Consider the following 19,799-nt stretch of genomic DNA (forward strand, 5'->3'; position numbering starts at 1 on the left):
CATAAATTTCATTCCTTATCATTACTCCACATCCCTTAGCTCTTCCATTTAATTCAATAACATCCCTCGTCAACTATATATGTAGAATAAGTAAGGCTGGTCTTCTGGATTCTCCTGTATCGTATTGTTTAAGGAAATTAACAACGTATACTAGATAATAACTAAAATTATTTTTAATTATTACTTCCTATATTTTGGGAAGTTAAATCGGTATCTTCAGGGATTAATACACTGGTATTAAACATGTGCTCTCAGGCACACTTCATTAACAAAGATGGAACAAGAAAGATACAGGATGACCTAAAGATCTATAATTACCCCACCTACTGGCTTTGGTTGGATGTTCTTAACTGTTAGGTTGACTATCTGCAAATGAGAGTTTCCCATATGAGAGGAATTTTGATAAAACTATATTTGTTTAGGTTGGGATAGTTGGTAAGAGCTGCAGCAGATTTCAGGAAAAGCCTCTCAAATTTAAATTTGCTTCAATTAATTAGAGAGAAATTAGTTAAAACACTACACTAGCTGTATACAGAGCATTCGAACTAATTTTAACTTATGGTTAAATGAGAAATGGATTAGATATAAAACACTTCATCAAAGACTACAGATGAAAGTTCTGAGAAAAATTAGAGGAGTGAACAGATGGCATAAGTATTAAAATCATGGTAATAATAGAGGTACTGGAAACAGACCTAACCCTGATCATTCAGGAATATGTGAGTAGGGCTAATATAAAGTAGCATGTTCACTTAAACAGAATAAGATATAAGAAAGGTAAGCAAAATAGTTGTTTGTTATAATCTTAATTGTTAGAATGGCAAGGAAAGACCTAGAGGAAGACCAAAAGCTAGATGAAGGTAGTAGTTCATCACATATGTTAAAATGTGAGATATGACAACATGGGAAATGTAATACATGACAGATTAATTTGGAAGAAAGATGTTACAGAAGAAAAATACAAAGTTATTAATAATGTACACAATCATAATAATCTTGTATCCCTTGGGGATATATATTGGTTATTTCTTGATGATGCTGACAGTATGCTAGAGAGCAAGCTGAATAAATTTATATATGAGGAAACAGAGTTAAAGAGCATTAATAGCAGAATCATAATAAAAATGAAGATATCAGGAAGTTTTTTTCCTTATCATTTAGCATTATGGCCAAAGCAACTAAGGCTATAAGATTATACCTGTTCATTGCAGGATGTCCAGAAAGTAAGTTCCATTTTAAATATTTTCACTGCAACACTGCGATCGCAATGGTGCACATGAGTGCTGAGTTTGTTGATTCTTTAGTAAGGCATTGGTGCCATTTTCAGACATTCTCACAGTGCATACACTTCTTGGTGTGTGTGCTATAAACACACACCAAAAAGTCTAAGAAAATCGAATCACCCGCCACATCCGTTTCTTGAATGTGAGGAACATTAAAGCAGCTGAAATTCATTGTCAAATTATTGATGTTTATGGAGAATATGCAATCAGTGATTCAATGGTACGAAGATGGGTAAGACTTTTTTTAATGAAGGAAAGAAAGGTATGCACGATGATCAACAGAGCAGGTGACCATCTTTAGTGACTGACGATTTGGTGCGCTCAGTTGAAGAGAAGATTCGACGAAATAGTGCAATGTTTCTCAAAGTATGGTATGCGTACCCTCAAGGATACATGAAAGGTCTTCCAGGGGTAGTAACAATTTTCGGCTATGCATAATTAATCAATGCATGGAATTATTAAGAAAAAATAATTAATTTAAACATATATATTTCTTGATAAATTATATATATATACACACATATATATAATTTTACGAAAGATCAACATAAAAACCTGTTTCTCTACTCTTCCTAAACTAAGATCAATTTTAAGCAAATTCAAACAAGCTCACAACCATCTACAATTCCCAGGAGTGTACAAAATCACGTGTGACTGCGGGAAGCAATACTATGGCCAAACTGAAAAATCAATCCTCCTACCAGAGGGACATTGCCTACAAAAGAACTAGAGCAAGTGCCCTGTCAAGCCATGTACTGTTTTCAGTAAACACAAATGATGAAGGCCGTCAACATGAGATAAAATGGACAACAACTTCAAACCTTCATATATGCCATGACGAGGTGGAGTGTAGCATAGTCGAGTCTAAGGAAATTGTTATGGACCCTCATCATATAAATAATAACCTTAGTTATAATCTACCGGACTCTTTCAGCTCTGCTATCTGATATTGGCACACTCATGAAATCAGACGCACGTAGATGCCTAACAATAGAACTTCAACACAGACTGTAGCTACAGTTCAAAGCTAACTGAATTGTATAAGAGTCGTTTTTATAGTGATACGATGTTTCTTATAGTGTTTATTTGCTTTCTATGTTCCCATGCCTTAAGAAATTGGACAATCTGATGAAACATGTTGCGTTTTGAATAAATTTAATTTATATTCTAGTCTCGGTTCTAGTCAGTATATATAAATATGAACATATCCCAATTCCGAGTTAATACTACAAATTGTTATCATATCCCTTCTGACGGATATAATTTCCAACCTACAAAAGCTTATGAGAAGACACTTAAGAGTATTGGACTTGTTATCAACAGACTTATCTTCCTGAAACATTGCAAGTTTTCTTCTATTATTCCTAAATTCTTACAATTCAGAGAAGCCATTACCAGTGAAAAAGCACACAGAATCTACCAAAAAGCAAAACTAGAACTTTTAGGAGAGAGGATTAACGATACCAAACGTAATTTAGCTCTTCTCTTTTCTCAAAAATCATCTTTAGAAAACCATTTAGCAACCTCCTTAGATTACGTATCATGGAATCACGTTCAAGAAATAAGTACATGTCGAACATTAAGATCTCAAAACTTAAACAAACATAAGCTTATCAGAAAGTTTAATTTGCTAAAGACAACACAAGAACAACCAACCACTAATAATCTTCATGGAAGAACTAAAAAATTTGTGATAAACCAATCATCACATGTTCTAAATCATAACAAAGAACAAATTCTTGAAAAAGGTCTCAATTTTGTCCTTGCACCTAAAACTATTCCCAGGATGGAGAAAGCTGCATCACTACTTCCTGCCGCAGATGCCAGTTTACTTCGCATGAAAGAAATACTTGCAATTAACAATGCAAGACCTCCATCTGACAACATCTCCCTTGGCGAAAGGCTAGCCATAAAAAGTCTTAAAAATAACAAAGACATCGTTATCATACAAACTGACAAGGGCAACGCAACTGTGGTGCTAAATAAAACAGATTACCATGTAAAAATCTTGGCATTATTAGAGTCAGATACATACTTGAAAATTGAGAGAGATCCAACGAGGGAGATATATAACAAAACAAACAACCTCTCACAAAAAGCCACAGAACTTCCACGAAAAACATGCCTTGCCACTCGCTGTTTACATCCACTCATCCCAAGGTTATATGGTCTCCCAAAGATACACAAGGAAAACTGCCCACTGAGACCAATTGTAGATAGTATTGACTCGCCTACCTACTGCTTATTTAAGTTTCTGGCTTCATCTTTAAAACATTGTACAGGAAATTCTTCTTCATATATAAAAAAACTCAACAGATTTTATCTCGAAAATCAAAAATTTCAAACTCGAGCCTTCAGATATCATGGTGAGCTTTGACGTGGTGGCTCTATTTACAAATGTTCCAACTCAAGAGGTTCTCGATATTTTAAAAAACAAGACTTCAAAAAAGATGTTTTCCTTGCTATCACATTGCGTTCACTCCAGCTACTTTCAATGCAAGAAAAAAGTTTACAAACAAAATAAGGGATTGGCAATGGGCAGCCCCCTGTCTCCTATATTAGCTAACATCTTTTTTGAAGATTTCGAACAAAAGGCAATCTCCTCAGCTACTCTTAAACCAAAAATTTGGCTGAGATTTGTAGATGACATATTTCTTATCTGGGAACATGGCACCGATATAACCTTCAGTCTTTTTTAAATCATTTAAACAACTTCCACCAAGATATCATTTAAACAACTTCCACCAAGATATCATTTAAACAACTTCCACCAAGATATCAAATTAACAATTTGATATCTTGGTTGAAGTTGGATCTCTTCCCTTCCTGGACGTAAGACTTACTAAGACATCTGATTCTATTAAAATCTCAATCTTTAGAAAATTTACACACACAGATAGATACCTGCATGCGTCCTCACATCACTATCCTGCACAGAAAGTGGGTATCATCTCAACCCTAGCACATTGTGCCAGATCTATACTGTCAGATGATGAAGAGCTAAAAAATGAACTACAACATCTACAAAGAACCTTCACAAGTAATGGCTACTCGTCGAAAACTATTAATAAGCATCTATACGGCCATCATCAAAACAATTATATCTCCTTACCATACATCAGCTCGCTCTCCACGAAACTAAGAAGAATTTTACGAAAGTTCAACATAAAAACCTGTTTCTCTACTCTTCCTAAACTAAGATCAATTTTATTAAGCAAATTCAAACAAGCTCACAACCATCTACAATTCCCAGAGGTACAAAATCACATGTAAGCAATACTATGGCCAAACTGAAAAATCAATCCTCCTACCAGAGGGACATTGCCTACAAAAGAACTAGAACAAGTGCCCTGTCAAGCCCTACTGTTTTCAGTAAACACAAATGATGAAGGCAGTCAACATGAGATAAACTGGACAACAACTTCAAACCTTCATATATGCCATGACGAGGTGGAGTGTAGCATAGTCGAGTTTAAGGAAACTGTTATGGACTCTCATCACATAAATAATAACCTTAGTTATAATCTCCTGGACTCTTTCAGCTCTGCTATCCAATATTGGCATACTCGTGAAATCAGATGCACACAGCTGTCTAACAATAGAACTTCAACACGGACTGTAGCTACAGTTCAAAGCTAACTGAATTTATAATAGTCGTTTTTATAGTGATACGACGTTTCTTATAGTGTTTATTTTGCTTTCTATGTTCCCACACCTAAAGAAGTCGGACAATCCGATGAAACATGTTGCATTTTGAATAAATTTAATTGTTATTCTAGTCTTGGTTCTAGTCAGTATATATAAATATGAACATATCCCAATTCCGAGTTAATACTACAAATTGTATATATATATATTGAGGAAAAAAAAAAGAAATATATATATATATATATTAAATTATATTATGTATGAATTCTCCTATTCAAATTGTAAGTTACCATTACCCCAACGTTCATGTTGGGGCAATAGTAACTCGCTCCCTGCGGTAAACAACACGCCCTCCGCAACAGCTACTATAAGATACAGAGACATTTGCAGGCAGTGTGATATATTTCTCAATAAATAGTGCAATTAGAGACAACTGGGATAAAAACGGCACTAACTATTGAATCACATGCCCTGTCCCATAGAAACTGCTGTATACACTCAAGCAAAACCATATGTCACTGCAACATATGGTTTTGTTTGACACTACCCCACCGTGAACATGTTCAAACTAAGAAATACATATATATAGTGAATGTGTTTCAGATATTATGAAATTCGGTTGAAGAGAATTAGCATTTAAACTCAATTGTTGAAATGAGAGCCAACTCAATTGTCAGCTTGCTTTTGTCTTTGGGTCATGCGATATTTTGTTAACGACACACCAATCATATGTACGTTTTCATAGCTGCTCTATCTCTACTGGTCTACCATTGTTGTTTGTTTTGTGCTCTGCTTTCACTTCTCATTAGTCATTTGTGAAAGATTGTTCATTACGTATCTCAAGTCTTGAAAATTATTGGTAATTTTTGCTTGAAATAATGGGAAAGAAGATGACACTATTTGGGTAGATGACTTTCACGATGCACACAAGAAACTGCTCTCGATGCTGGAAGTAGTGATGGTGAATAGGAGCTTCTTAGCAAATCATACCCATTTTCAGTTTTTATTATTCTTACTTGACACTTCCAGGGAGTCCAAGGACTCATCGCGGGAAGACACCCCACTCTGCCTTTTTTCTGAAAACTTTAGTTTCCAAAAATCCCTGCATATATTTTGCACCACAATTTTTTTGCTTTAATTTTGAGGAAAAAATGCGAGTTATATTCGAGTAAACAGTAATTTTTTTAGCTTTCAAATTCTTAAGAGTGGATCATTATTTAAAAACTGGATTTATAAAACGCGCAAAAGAGAGCAATATAGCAGATACAAGCTTTAAGCAACAAGAAAATGTTGATATGGTATCCCTCTCGTTCATGATAAATTATTTAAATTAAGTAAAAATTTATAGTATCTTTATAAATTTTGTTCTATTAAAAATAAATCATTTTTTGTTTATATGTACATCTAAATTCAAATAAAACAGACATTTACAATGAAATATACTTTATTATTTTATTATTATTATTTTGATAAGGGGGTACTTGGTAATAATGAAAATTAAGAATGGGGTACACAGATATCTGAAGGTTGATTAACACTGAAATAGGGAATGACGTCACTCTCGCTGCAATTTCCAGAAGTTTCGTGTTCATGTCTTCATGAAATTGTGTCGGAGAAACTGAATTATCGGAAATTGTGTGCACGCTGGGTGCCGAAGTTGCTTACAGAACAACACAAAGTGTTGTTCTGTAAGCAACTGGGCTGGGCAGTGTACTGGAATTCTTGACACACACTACCATGAGGATGGCGATGCTTTCCTGAGCAGACTTGTCACTGGGAATGAGACTGGGGCGTCGCATGCAACCCCTGAATCCAAACAACAGTCCATGGAGTGGAGGCACACCCCATCACCAGTCAAGACAAAATTGAAGACAACAGTTTCCACTCAGAAAATCATGTGCACTCTGTTTTGGGACAGACAAAAAATTTTGCTGGTAGACTTCTTGGGTCAAGGCTCCACAATCAATGCAAGTTATGTACTGCCAAACCCTTAAGAAACTGTATCATGCAAACCAGAATAAACAACGTGTCATGCATACCAGGGGCGTTGTTTTGATTCATGATAACACCCACTCATACATGGCTGGCATAACACAACAACTTCTCACCACCTACAGCTGGGAACAATTTCATCATCCCCCATATAGTCCTGATCTTGCGCCAAGCAACTTTAACCTGTTCAAACATCTGAAATCTTTCCTTGGTGGCCTGTGGTTTCAAGATGACGACGAGATCAAAGAAGCAGTCAATACGTGGTTTTCGTCACAAGCGGCAACCTTCTACGACAAAGGTATACAACTCTTGGTGCCCCGTTATGATGTGCCTGAACAATGGCAGAAATTATGTAGAAAAGTAGTGAAAGATGTCTACATTAATTTCCAATAAAGTTTTTTTGTAAGTATATTTTGTATCTCTGACAGCCCATCAGACTTTCTGGACGTCCCAGATATATATATATATATATATATATATATATATATATTATTAAGGGTATTTATTCGGATTGTAGACATTTTATATTGGAATTTTACTGACTAGAAACGTTTTCTATTTTTCAAAAAACAACTCATATGGACAGATAATGCCTCCTCTCATCACTTCCCTCTGCAGGAATTATCACCACTCTGGCTCATTGGGCAAGATCTCTCATTTCAGAAGAAGAAGATCTTCAAATTGAACTAAACCACATAAAAGTACTTTCTTACTGCTACAACGGCTACTCATCTCGAAGCATTTCTAACCGTCTATACTCTCGACAAGAAGATAACTCTAACCCTATTGCACACATTCCATTACCGTATGAGAGTTCTCTATCACCCAAATTGGCGAAAATTATGAAGAAATTTAATATTAGAACTTACTTCACTACCCTACCAAAACTTCGTTCTTTCCCGAGTCAATCCAAGCCAAAACATCACCAACTTCAATTCCCAGGAGTATATAAAATCATCTGTAGTTGTGGGAAGCCGTATTATGGGCAAACCGATAAGTCTATCTCACTACGACTCGAAGAGCACCAACGTGATATCTCGTACAACAGAACCCGTGAAAGCGCCCTCTCCAGTCATATCCTTTTCTCTGCTAACTCTAATTTAGAAGAGCATCGACACCAGATAGACTGGAATCTTACTAGAAATATCCATAAATGCCCTGATGAACTAGAAAGATGTATCTTAGAATCAAAAGAAATAGTTCTGGAACCTTCACACATGAACAGTAATTTAAGTTATAGCTTACCTGATTCACACAGTGCAGTAATTCAATTTTGGCATTCTCAAGATAGTTTCCACTCACTAACGCCTCACGCTAGACCTGTCACGTGGATGCCAGTTCAAACTTGACTGTTGTTGTTCCTAACTTGTTTATGTGAGAAGTTCATTTTTTATCTTGCTAAGTTTTTCCAGTTTTTTGTGATAGTATGTACACCTGAAGAGTCTGTATTCCGATGAAACTAGTTGTGTTCTAATTAAAGTTTTTGTCTTATCTCAGTGTTTCTAGTCAGTAAAATTCCAATATATATATATATCAGAATAACAAATACTGCCATTTATGCATATAGCAGCTTCATAAAGAAATGCCATATTACAAATAACTTTCATTAAGTTTATTTTCTCATACCAAATGTGACATCTCCAAAAGTAAATATAACTGAGTGCTGCAGCCTTTAAAATCTGAGAAGATGTGAAACATCAATGACAATATTTTATATTCCAGCAACTGTGGAAGTAAGCTCCATAAGTAGGTTTCATCTCTAAATAATACTGGAAGTACATCTGTAAAATATGAACACATTAATAAAAAAAAAAGCTATATTTAAAACTGTGTTTGAATGTATGTGTGTGTGTATATATATACATAACTTTTTTCATAATGAATAATAATAACAGTGGTTGAGTCACTGCACAAAGCATCATTAGCATTAAAAATGAGTTTTCAGTTAATATCCCTTTGGAGGCTGAAAAACTTCTTTAGGTGACCTGTCATAGACAAAGACAGCGAGATGCTTCGGTCTTATCAATTCAGTTTTGTTTTCTTCCTCACAAACACAAAATAAAAATTAAAACAGTAAATATAACTGAGATCTTTTTTTTATAACAAATATTCAATACAGCAACAAAATTTTCATGCAAACTGTCATTTGCATGAAATGATCTTTTGGGAGAAAAGCTAATACTCCTCTGAAAAGATTCATTATTTAACATAAGCCAAAAAAAAAAAATCAAGGCTATTTTTTTTTTTTTATTTGTACAAAATACATAACAGAAATTGTCTCAAAGGATTAGATAAAAACAAATGATGAGGAAGAAAACTTTTCAAGTTTAGAGTCAAAGTGAAAGGAATAATGACTAACCATTGCAATGAGAATAAAGTGAGTAAATTACTTTATTTTTAAAGCCATTTTCAGTGTTCAGTGAAAGAACATTACAAACATCCATTTCAGTTCAGTCATTACAAACATCCATGCCCATGGCAGGATTCAAACCTGCAGCCTGTTGATTGGAGACAGGGTATACTAACTACTTGGCCAACTACGCCAGTGAATTGCAAATTTGGTTGGCCAAGTTGATTGCAAATTTCTTGCAAATTCAATCTCTCCATGATGGTCTCATTCCAAACTCTTTTACACATACATACTTCACTGTAAGCCACCCATCTCTACAGCTCTTATACAACTCTTCTGCTTTGGATTCAATGTCCATCCTTCTCCCCCATACATTCTCATAACACTCTCAACTATCATTTGGAGTTTCATTCTTCCTACCAAATGTCTCGACTCTATAACACACCAGTCAGTTGTTTAATAGCATTACAGGCTTGGCTGACATGATCATCTACATCTTTCTCACATGTTCCCAACTTATGAATAATAAATATATGAAATGATCTACTGCCTTGACTTTACCAACTAGAAGATCTAAATCTCTGCCTTATCCACCAACCACCAAATATTTTGTCTTGGTAAAATTTACTTTTAGACCTCCTATGCTATAAATATCAACTAGTTTTCCTCATCATTAAGTCAATGTCATCTTGATCTTGAGCAATTATCACTTGATCGTCAGCAAACAATAGTGAATGAATAACACTGTTTCCAATATCTCGATTCCAATAGCTTTATATGAAACATTCTAACGGGCCAGCACTGCATCAAGGTAAATCATAAACAATGTTGGTGACATTCCACATCCTTGTCTCAGACCTTTAGCTGTTATAAATTCAGCTGATACCAGCACCCCATACTTACTCTGTGACTTTTATATATTCTCTTAATCAAACTGATGACTGACTCACTCACATTCATTTTCTTCATCAAACCCTAGAGTCTGCTAATGGGAACTGAATCACAGGCCTTTTCAAGATCCACAAAAATTAAGTGTTTCCTTACCTTTGGCAATTCTTTTTTCTATGATCTCTCTTGCAATGAAAATATTATTAATATAAAAGTTTCCAGCAGTAAAGCCAATCTTTTCATCTGACACACAAAAGGCAATACTCTTCTTTAACCTTATAGTTATAATTGTGCTTAACCTACTCATGGAGGCAATCACACTAATGCCTCTGTAATATGAAGGATTATTCTTATTATGCTTTTTAAAGATGGGAGAGTTATATATGATAATAACCACTCATCAGGCATTATATCTCCTTCAAGAACTTGAATGTTTGTGTTGTTGTTATTCTTAGTGGCTGGTCACCTCCATACTTCCACAATTCCAAGGGTACTCCTCTACTCCTCCTGGGCCAGCTGCCTTCCTATTACATGACCTCGTCAAGGCATCTTGCACCTCACCTTCCAAAAATAGATCCACTTGCTTCTGGACCCTCATATCACCACTATATCTCCCTGAATGTATTCCTTCCTATTCTCTGTCAGAACATTCATAAAATGACTTATTCATACCATTAGGCTGCCATAGGTATTAACCTCATTAATACCTATGGAAGCATTAGGTATTAATGAGATTAATACTAATAACCACCCCGGACCTCTCATCTAGTATGTTTCTTGTATGTTTAAACCACCAAATCTAAGTTTTGTCAGTAACTTCTTTTAATAGTTCTCCCAATTTTCCAGTTAAACTCTGCATGTTCCAAATCTCAAAGTTTGTGAGCACAACCAATTTTGTTTCCTAAATTTCTGTCTGGTTCCATTTTTCTTCTGAGGATACAACACAGACTGTACTAGGCAACAGAGGCAGGTTAGCATCAGTCACCTCTACTCCTACAAGGACTGCCTTCACCCTGATTATGAGCTCCTTCTATCCATACAAGAGATTAAGGTAAGAAAACAAAAAAGAAATATCCATAGCCCTCAACTATTTTAATAGCATGAGGGATCAGAAATCAAAGGAGTTGGTTGCAAAACACCAAACAAGAAAGGCAAAACAAAGGGGGGGTGGGGGCTGTCTCAAAGTAAGTGGAAGAAGACAGTAAACCTAGCTAGGGGGACACTAAGGATGCAACTACTGTCACTATCAAGATGCTAGCCCCTAGGATCTCATTGGTCCATAGGTCCTTATTCAATATATTCAGACTACCCCATGATATCTGATGGGATCTCCCATCCACCACCTGAGAAACATTCTCTCTATACATCAGTGCTCCTTGAGATGAGTAAATTAACAATGCTAATCCTGAAAAACAATGGCCATGAAAATATCTGGGGGAAAAACATCAAAAACTGAACTTCTGCATGAAAAACAGTGGTGTACGAGGATTGTTTGAAAAGTTTGGTAAAAAAAATAAGTTAAGTACGATTTTTGGAAAAAATCACCTTTATTTCTCAATATAGTCTCCATCGAGGTTTACACATTTGGTCCAGCAAGTTTCCAATTTTTTCATCCCATCTAAAAAAAAAAGTAGGATTTGTCAAATTGTGCAAAATAGTCATTGGCATCCTTGAAAATTTTTTTCCACCAAGCCAAATTTTTAAGTTTGGGAACAAGAAGAAGTCACATGGGGCCAAGTCAGAAGAATACGGTGGATGTGGAACCAATTTGAACCTCAATTCGTTTAATTTTGCCATTGTGACGGCCGATGTGTGGGACGGTGGATTGTCTTGATGAAAGAGCACTTTTTTTGTGTTCCAATCTTGGCCATTTTTTCTTCAGTTCTTCTTTTAAACGATCCAATAATGATGCATAATAAACTCCTGTTATTTTCTTACCCTTTTTTCAAATAGTCTATCATGATAATTCCTTGGGAATCCCAAAAACAGTGGCTATCACCTTCCCAGCTGACAAAATGGTCTTTGCTTTTTTCAGTGCTCTTTCACCATTGTCCATTGTTTTGATTGCTGCTTGGACTCAGAAGTGTAGCAGTGGATCCAAGTTTCATCTACAGTCACAAATCGACACAAAAAATCTTGCAAATTGCGATTAAACATCACCAAAAACCGCATTAAAATGTCTCTTCACATGCATTTTTGATCAACAGTCAACAATCAAGGCACCTATCGCACGCACAGCTTTATCATGTGCAATTTTTCATGCAGGATATTATACACCCATTTAGCTGAGATGCCTACAATCTCAGCAATCTCACACACTTTCACTTGGTGGCCTTCCAGAACGATACTATGGATTTTGTCGATCATTTCCTTCGCAGTGACCTCAGTCAGGCATCCGAAGCTTGCTTCATCTTCGATGGGCTTACGACTACTTTTAAACTCATTTATCCAAAAATAAATAGTCATTAATGCTGGTGCTGAGTCTCCATGAACTGCATCTAACTCAGCTTTGATCTGTATGGCCATCCCCTTCTTCACGTAAAAGTGTTTTATCACTGCACAAAACTCGTTTTTCTCCATTTTTATGAAAAATGCAAACACAGTCATTTTAAATGTTTGCCAAATGAGAACTACGCATCGCATTTGGCTAAATTTTGGCAGGGTCATGAAAAAGATGATACGTGCTGACACTGGTATGAATGAACAAACTGTGTCACTGTCTACTGGAAATACACCAAACTTCTCAAACAACTCTCGTATACACCAAATTGAAAGTATATATTGGGAAGTGATTTTTTATGTTATATGTGGTTCCTGCCACAAAAGGTTATTGGTAAACCTACAGTATATTTGTACTGTGAATGGGCTGAGGATTTCCCCACCCCCATTTTCATCAATTTCATTTTTTTTTTGAAAATTTAATACATTTTTACATAGTGCAGAAACCCTGCTCTAGAAACCAAACCAAACTTTTTCAAGCCATTTCAGGCCTCTAATAAGCAGGACAGTGGTCTCACACTGGATGATGAAATTCATCTCCCAACTACAGATAATCACAAACATCCATGCCCACAGCAGGATTGTTACACCCTGATACCTTCACTATGTCGAATTTTCAGTTATAATGGTGTAACATGAAGAGAAAATTAAATAAAACCCCTGTATAAAAGCTAATACACAAATTATTTAAAGAAAGAAAAATATTCTTGCATCCAAGTAAAATATATAACAAATAAGTGTTTGTTGAACTAACTAATAAAAGGAGGAATATATTACAAGTTGTGATATGAAAAAATTAGCTAAGTAAGACAGAAAAGATTAGTCATAAGAAATTGTATGTGAGAGGCTAGAAATTAAAATATTAAGTAAATTCTTAGAAAATTTTGGAAAGGGGATTAATTTAGAGGCTAGCAAAAGAAAACAATAGACTATCGCTCAGGGTCAATTCCTGGATTGAGACATCGTCACGTGTCAGTCGCGTGCTCGCCAACCTCAGGATATTTGGCAGAAAAACGCCACCCTAATTGGTCGGTGAAGTTGAATCCAGTAAGGGACGGAAAAAAGAAATTAAAGGTGCTGGTAGGGGTCAAGGTATAAAAGGGTTAGAAACCCCACCCACAAGGCTTTTTTCTGGATAGTTTCTTCACGAGCTCCTTCGTATAGGTTTTCACGCGGTTTTCCTGAGTGGCGGGATTGGAGTTAATCTCCATCGTCACAACAAGGAAACAAAAGTGAGCGGGATTTCGCTTCCGTATTTCCTATGGTAAGAAACGAGGAATGCCATTTAGCCAAAGGAAAGAAGGTATTGGCTAAGTGTTTCGTCATCCAGTGACAACTACGAAAAAAGGAAATCTGTAAAGAAGTCGGGGTCCACGTGGTGAGTTTCACAGCCATGGTATAAATGATTCTAAAGTGTGTTCTTAATTCAAGTACGAAAAGTAAAGATCGCATAAGCACAGTTTAATGCCAAAAGAACTTAGGAGTGACCAATTATAGGAGAGATCATACCAGGATAGTTCAATCAGAAAAAGGTAGAGGCCAATATAGAAAACTCAAGAGAAAAAGGTACTGTAAAAATCTCGTGTTAACTGAAAATCGTCTGTAATATTATTCTATTACTGAACTGTTGAAGAGACTAAGGAAATTTATACTAGGACTTTAGTACATGACTGATTATACTGAGAGTATGCTTGTTTAATATTAATTATATAGGTATTCATGTGTCCTGAGAATTAAGCATGTGTATTGTAACGTATAGCAAAGTTTTAAATGTCAAAGTTATGTGTTAGTACAGTGAAAGGATAATTTAATCTAGATAATTTTGGATAGTTAAATAGAGTGAATTGATCACATATGTCCATGTGCTACAGCATATAGCATATATTCAGGCTAATATAGGGTTAACTAAGGTGTTAATTAGATCTGGGATTATACATATGATTGTATGTGTTGAAATTGTTATGGCGGCATGATCGTAATACCCATATAGGATCTTAGCCAAATACTTGTTATTTGCTAATGTTGTAAATGTTTTCTTAGTATTGAATTGAATTATATTAGAAATTGAATTGTACGATACTAATGAGTTTAATAAACCTTTGTTCATTGATAAAACAGTTGTCTGAAATTGCTGCCCAGTGCACCACTTGAAAAACGTACGAACCTAATCATGCGGGAAATTAATGTGTTAAGTTAAGAGAGTTTCACGCTCAGACATATTTTTGTATTTTGCTCCTTGTTTTCGAATTATATATCTTGAACTTAATGTCCTGAAAAGCGCAGTATAATATAAATATTAGGGACACTAAGGGGAGAAAAAGCATAAATATTTGTATTTTGGGATGATATCTCGTACATAGATAAAAGTTGAATATAGATAAGCAGAATTTCACTAGATAGAATAAAAATCATAAATTTGGACACAACAGGATTTAAACTCGCTACCCATTGATTGGAGAGCAGGTATGCTAACCACTCGACCTAGTTGTCAGAGTAGTTAGCATACCTCCTCTCATCATTTGCTGTCAGTGAAACAGTTATTAAACAACTGTGTACATCTGATTGCTGTGATATTTTTTTCATATCACTGCACACTTCTTGAACAACTTGAATATCTTGAATAGTGGAATTATCGTCAAAAGAGCTGCATAAATATCCCAGATGTAGCTATCCCAGATGTATCTCTAGCATCCTGACATATACCAAGAATCAAGTGAAAGCCAAAATCAGAAATATATCAGTATTTCTTTTCACAGATGCTAAGCAAAACAAAGAAAAACTATGCTATTTCTAAATGGGAAATAGGTACTTTAAATGGGATGACCAGAAGGCAGGGCTGGCCTTCTATATAAAGGGGCCGGATGCAAGAAACCTTTTGGGGCCCTAAAATATTTTTCAAAGGTAAAAATTAAAGGATTCGAAATAAACGTATTGTAAAACCTCTTACCTGCAAATGATTTTGGCACAGTAAACCACAAAACACATTCGAAAAATAACAGGTTAACATAATGTTTACTGAACACAAAACAAAAGTATTAAATAATTAAAATAAATAAATATTTAACACAAACAAAAGTAACCTGGCTCACCAACTAGCGCACAAAAACTATTTACAATTAATTATTGTTTAAAGTAATAAAAAAAATAAATAGGTTTACTATTTAGGGGCCTAGTTTTACTAACATGTATATTGCTTAATATGTATTTATTTAAATATGTGATTTTTTTTTTTTTGCTATGTCATTAATCATTTCCAAAAAATTAAAATTTTTGGCAATTTCCTTTTAGATGCTTAATATAGCAAGTGCATTTAAGCGTTCTTTGCACATACTTGACCGAAGATAATTCTTTATCAATTTTAATTTGCTAAAAGAATGCTCTGCACTTCTGGTAACATAAAGAAAATTTTCAATACAGTTAGTACATTTGGAAATAGTTGATTATAACTATTATTTAATATACATTGCAATATGTCTTGCATGTTATTTACATTTTTTTGGTCCAAGATCAATTCTCGTAACAAATCAATTTCCTGGATTAAGTCTTCATTTACATCTTTACTATAATATTTTACAAAATCCCTTGAGTGGTTTTCTAGTTCATTTTTTTCTAATATTTTTATATCAGTGATTAATTTAAAATAAGAAATAACATTGGGTATATTTTTAAATCTCTCATCTAATTGTACAATAACAGTATCAATCACAACATTGAAAAAGTGACATCTAAATTCCTAAAACTTCATCTTCTGCTAGTTCAGAAAATAATCTTTTTCTTTTTCAAATTCTTGAAAAAGCTCATGATCTCGAATTACAGATGACAGTTTTCTCCATTTATTAAAACCATATATAAATCGTGTTGATTGATCTTTTCCTCTTCTTTTGGAAAATAATACACAACAAAAGCAAAATACTGAGTCTTGAGCTTTTGAGTAAACTAACCAGCTGCGAAGCTGAGTTTCACCATTTGGCATTTTTTTTTTAAATAGTACGATGTAGAAAATGATCTACCTTCAACATTCTTAACAAATGCGTCTTGATGATGTTGTTTAGGTCCGATTTTAACACAAAATAATCTAAATTTATCAGTTATAATATTTGGCCACAAACCTGGATCATTTATATTCACTTGATCACCATTGTTATTGTTTTCTTCGTTATTTGCTGTATCCAAAACGTTTGTAAAATCAGACGCATCTTTTTCTACGAATCCCACAGTTTCTACATTTTCGTTGAAAAGTTGTGTAGCTTGTTTGAAGTTTTCTTCTTCAGTTGAAGTTTGAATCGCAACTGCTGAAGTCGTAGCAATTTCGTTGTCAGATTTATTTTGTAGCCATGAAAACAAATCTACTTGTGACTTTTTGAGATTTTGCTTTTCTTCTTTTTTCTTTTCTGCTGATTTCCTTTTTTGACACCCAGAGGGATGCTTTCTTGGCATGGACATTATGGGTTAGGCTTTGCCTGTCGAATAAGTAAATAATATTAAATATTTTTATCCTATGAATTAACAAAAAGTTAAATATGTACATACTTTTTACAATATTACAAAATTTTAGAAACACTCAAGGAATGTGTTTATTTTTTTCGTTTGTTTACTTCAATACATCAGTTTCACCCTTATTCATCACTATTAACTAAGTTGAAATTAATGTAGTTGAGATCTAATCACTTGCACACAACACGTCATAATTCTGAATATTGATAATACATTTCACATAGCTTTAAAAATTTACTGGAGTATTACCGTATTTACTGGAATATAACTGGTCCTCGCGTATAACTCGCACCCCTGATTTTACTTTGCGAAAAAAAGAAATTGAATAGTTTTGCGTAACCTCGCACAGAAAAAAAAAAGTGTTTAATCATGTTCACCTCATGGCAATAGTGACTCGCTTCCTGTGGAAAACCACGTGCCTTCCATACTAACCAATACGTCTGCGGACGCCAGTAAAAGTAGGTCGTTTTATTGTATCACTGAATAAGGTACAAACATTTGCAGTCTGTGTAATATATTTCTCAACAAATAGTGCAATTAGAGACAGCTGGGATAAAGGCACTAACTAATGAATTGCATGTCCCTTCCCCCAAAAACTATGCTATTTAGCCATAAGCAAAACCATATGCAAACACTAAAAACTAGATGTGTGGGAGTCTGTCCCTCCAGCTCAAATGCAGAGCAACAATAAAAATCAACAGAAAGTGTTAAAATTCGTAAACGTGTTAAAGCTAGGAAATATATAGTGAATATTGTTATGGCACTTTCAGATATTGAATTTGGTTGAAGAGAATTAGCATTTCAATTCAAAAATTGTCTGTTGACTTTTATCTTTGACTCGCGCGATCTTTTGTTAATACCGCACCAATCATATATGCACATATCTTTACTGGCCTAGTACCATAGCTGTTTGTTCATTAGTCATTCGTGAAGCATTGCTCATTAAGTATCTCAAGTCTTGTAAATTACTGCTAATTTTTGCTTGAAATAATGGGAAAGCAGATGGTGCTATTCGGGTAGGATGCACACAAGGAAACTGCTCTCTCGGCAGGAAATAGCAATTGCAATATATGCAGGGATTTTACGAAAAAAAACTGAAAACTTTAGTTTCCGAAAATCAATGTAAAGGAAATTTGCTTTTATATCTAATAAGTTAAACATATTAATTGACAATAAATACTTCCAATCCATATTTTAATGAATTAAGATTTAATTAAATCCAAATACACTTTAGAAAAAGGATACGTTCTTTACGAAACATGAAAAGATATATCAAATGATGGTAAAGGAGTCACGCCATGTCTGGATGCCTGACGAATAATGCAACAACTGAACTGGACAAAACTTGTACATCAGTATATCACGGAGATATATTGATGGCTTGGAAATAAGATGTTTGTTTCTAATTTTCTTATTACTTATTATTATGAAACAGTTGGTAGAGTTTAATTAATTATTGCATTTTTATTTGGTATAGCTGTACTATTAAGTTAAAATATGTGTCAGCGAAGATGTTTGAAATGTATTTTTTTATTTAGTTATTTTTTAAGATGAGCCCTGGGTTGAATGCTGGAAAAAAAAAAAGAGTCATTGGCATGCCATGTTTGGCAGGCATGTTAAGGGTTGTCCACCCTGCTCTAGACTAACCATATATAAAGAATATAATAAATATTTTTTCCACGGTTTCGATAACAAGCCAAATGATATAAATGTGTAACAGATTAGAAAAAATTTAATGACGAATCAGGCATTTTAGGGTAAAAATGAAATTGTTTGTTAATTTTTATACACTGCATAAACACATCAAAAGGGTTAAACAAAAACCCTAATATAATAGAGAAACACAGAGATATTATTATTACCAGGGGCCCTAAAATCCTGTCGATGAAATCCCTTTAGTTATAAGCAAAATTAGAAGAAAAAAAATAATAAAAAAATAAAAAATACATTTCCACAAATGTGTACTGACTGTGCCCACTCAATCATGGGGCCCGGGTGCATTGCACCCCCCCCCCCCCCAGAAGGCTTTCCTTTTCTGCAAATAGGTTATCATGTTAATGTAGTCCACAGATGGATATAATGTTTTAAATCACTGAGAGCTGAAAGTTCTGAAATTAGTGGAGTTGTAGTCCAATTCAGTGATTTTATATATTTCTCTCTTTCAACCTCCCCCAGTTAAACTTTTAATTGCAACTTTCTAGAAAGTTGTGAGAAAGTTTAAATGTGCTAACATAAAATATTCCATATTTTATTCATGAAAATTTGATTGCTTTAGGTTTTTAGAAATCTCAGGAACCAAATATATCAATATACTTAGGCATGTAAAATTTCATTCACTAATTGGTAACATAATTATCTTAACAAGATTCAAAACTAGTGAAAAAACAGTATATAACCAGCAAAAGTAAAACAAATGCAAAGATTGACACCTGGATTCATTGAATAGAAACTCAACTAGTTGAGACTTATTATATTATTATTATTACTAAGAAGCTATTTTTTTAATAAATAAAATTAGAGTCTGGTCTCTCTCACACACATACACACTGAATTTTAGAAATCACTAGCTTACCTATCTCCTCCCTCTTTTAATCTGAATCCATCCATGAAACGTTAAAATTTCTTTAGAAAGATAGGTGGCCTAA

General features: G+C 34.4%; 1 protein-coding gene across 8 annotated transcripts in view; it reads right to left on the reverse strand.

The window, feature by feature from the left end:
- Positions 1-19,799, reverse strand: part of LOC150101193 (uncharacterized) — a 178,812-nt gene that overhangs the window by 80,575 nt on the left and 78,438 nt on the right. For all 8 annotated transcript variants that reach the window (XR_016549122.1, XR_016549123.1, XR_016549118.1 and 5 more), the window contains one exon: positions 8,550-8,704. Coding sequence is in view for 2 of the 8 variants with exons in the window: in XM_090401116.1 (XP_090257242.1) it covers positions 8,550-8,704 (155 nt within the window). In the remaining 6 variants the exon portion in view is untranslated. The remainder of the gene's footprint in view (positions 1-8,549; positions 8,705-19,799) is intronic.

The sequence above is a fragment of the Typopeltis vanoorti genome, chromosome 12 (genome assembly GCF_054136105.1).
Source record: "Typopeltis vanoorti isolate ZY-2024b chromosome 12, IOZ_Tvanoo_1.0, whole genome shotgun sequence".
Taxonomy (NCBI): domain Eukaryota; kingdom Metazoa; phylum Arthropoda; class Arachnida; order Uropygi; family Thelyphonidae; genus Typopeltis; species Typopeltis vanoorti.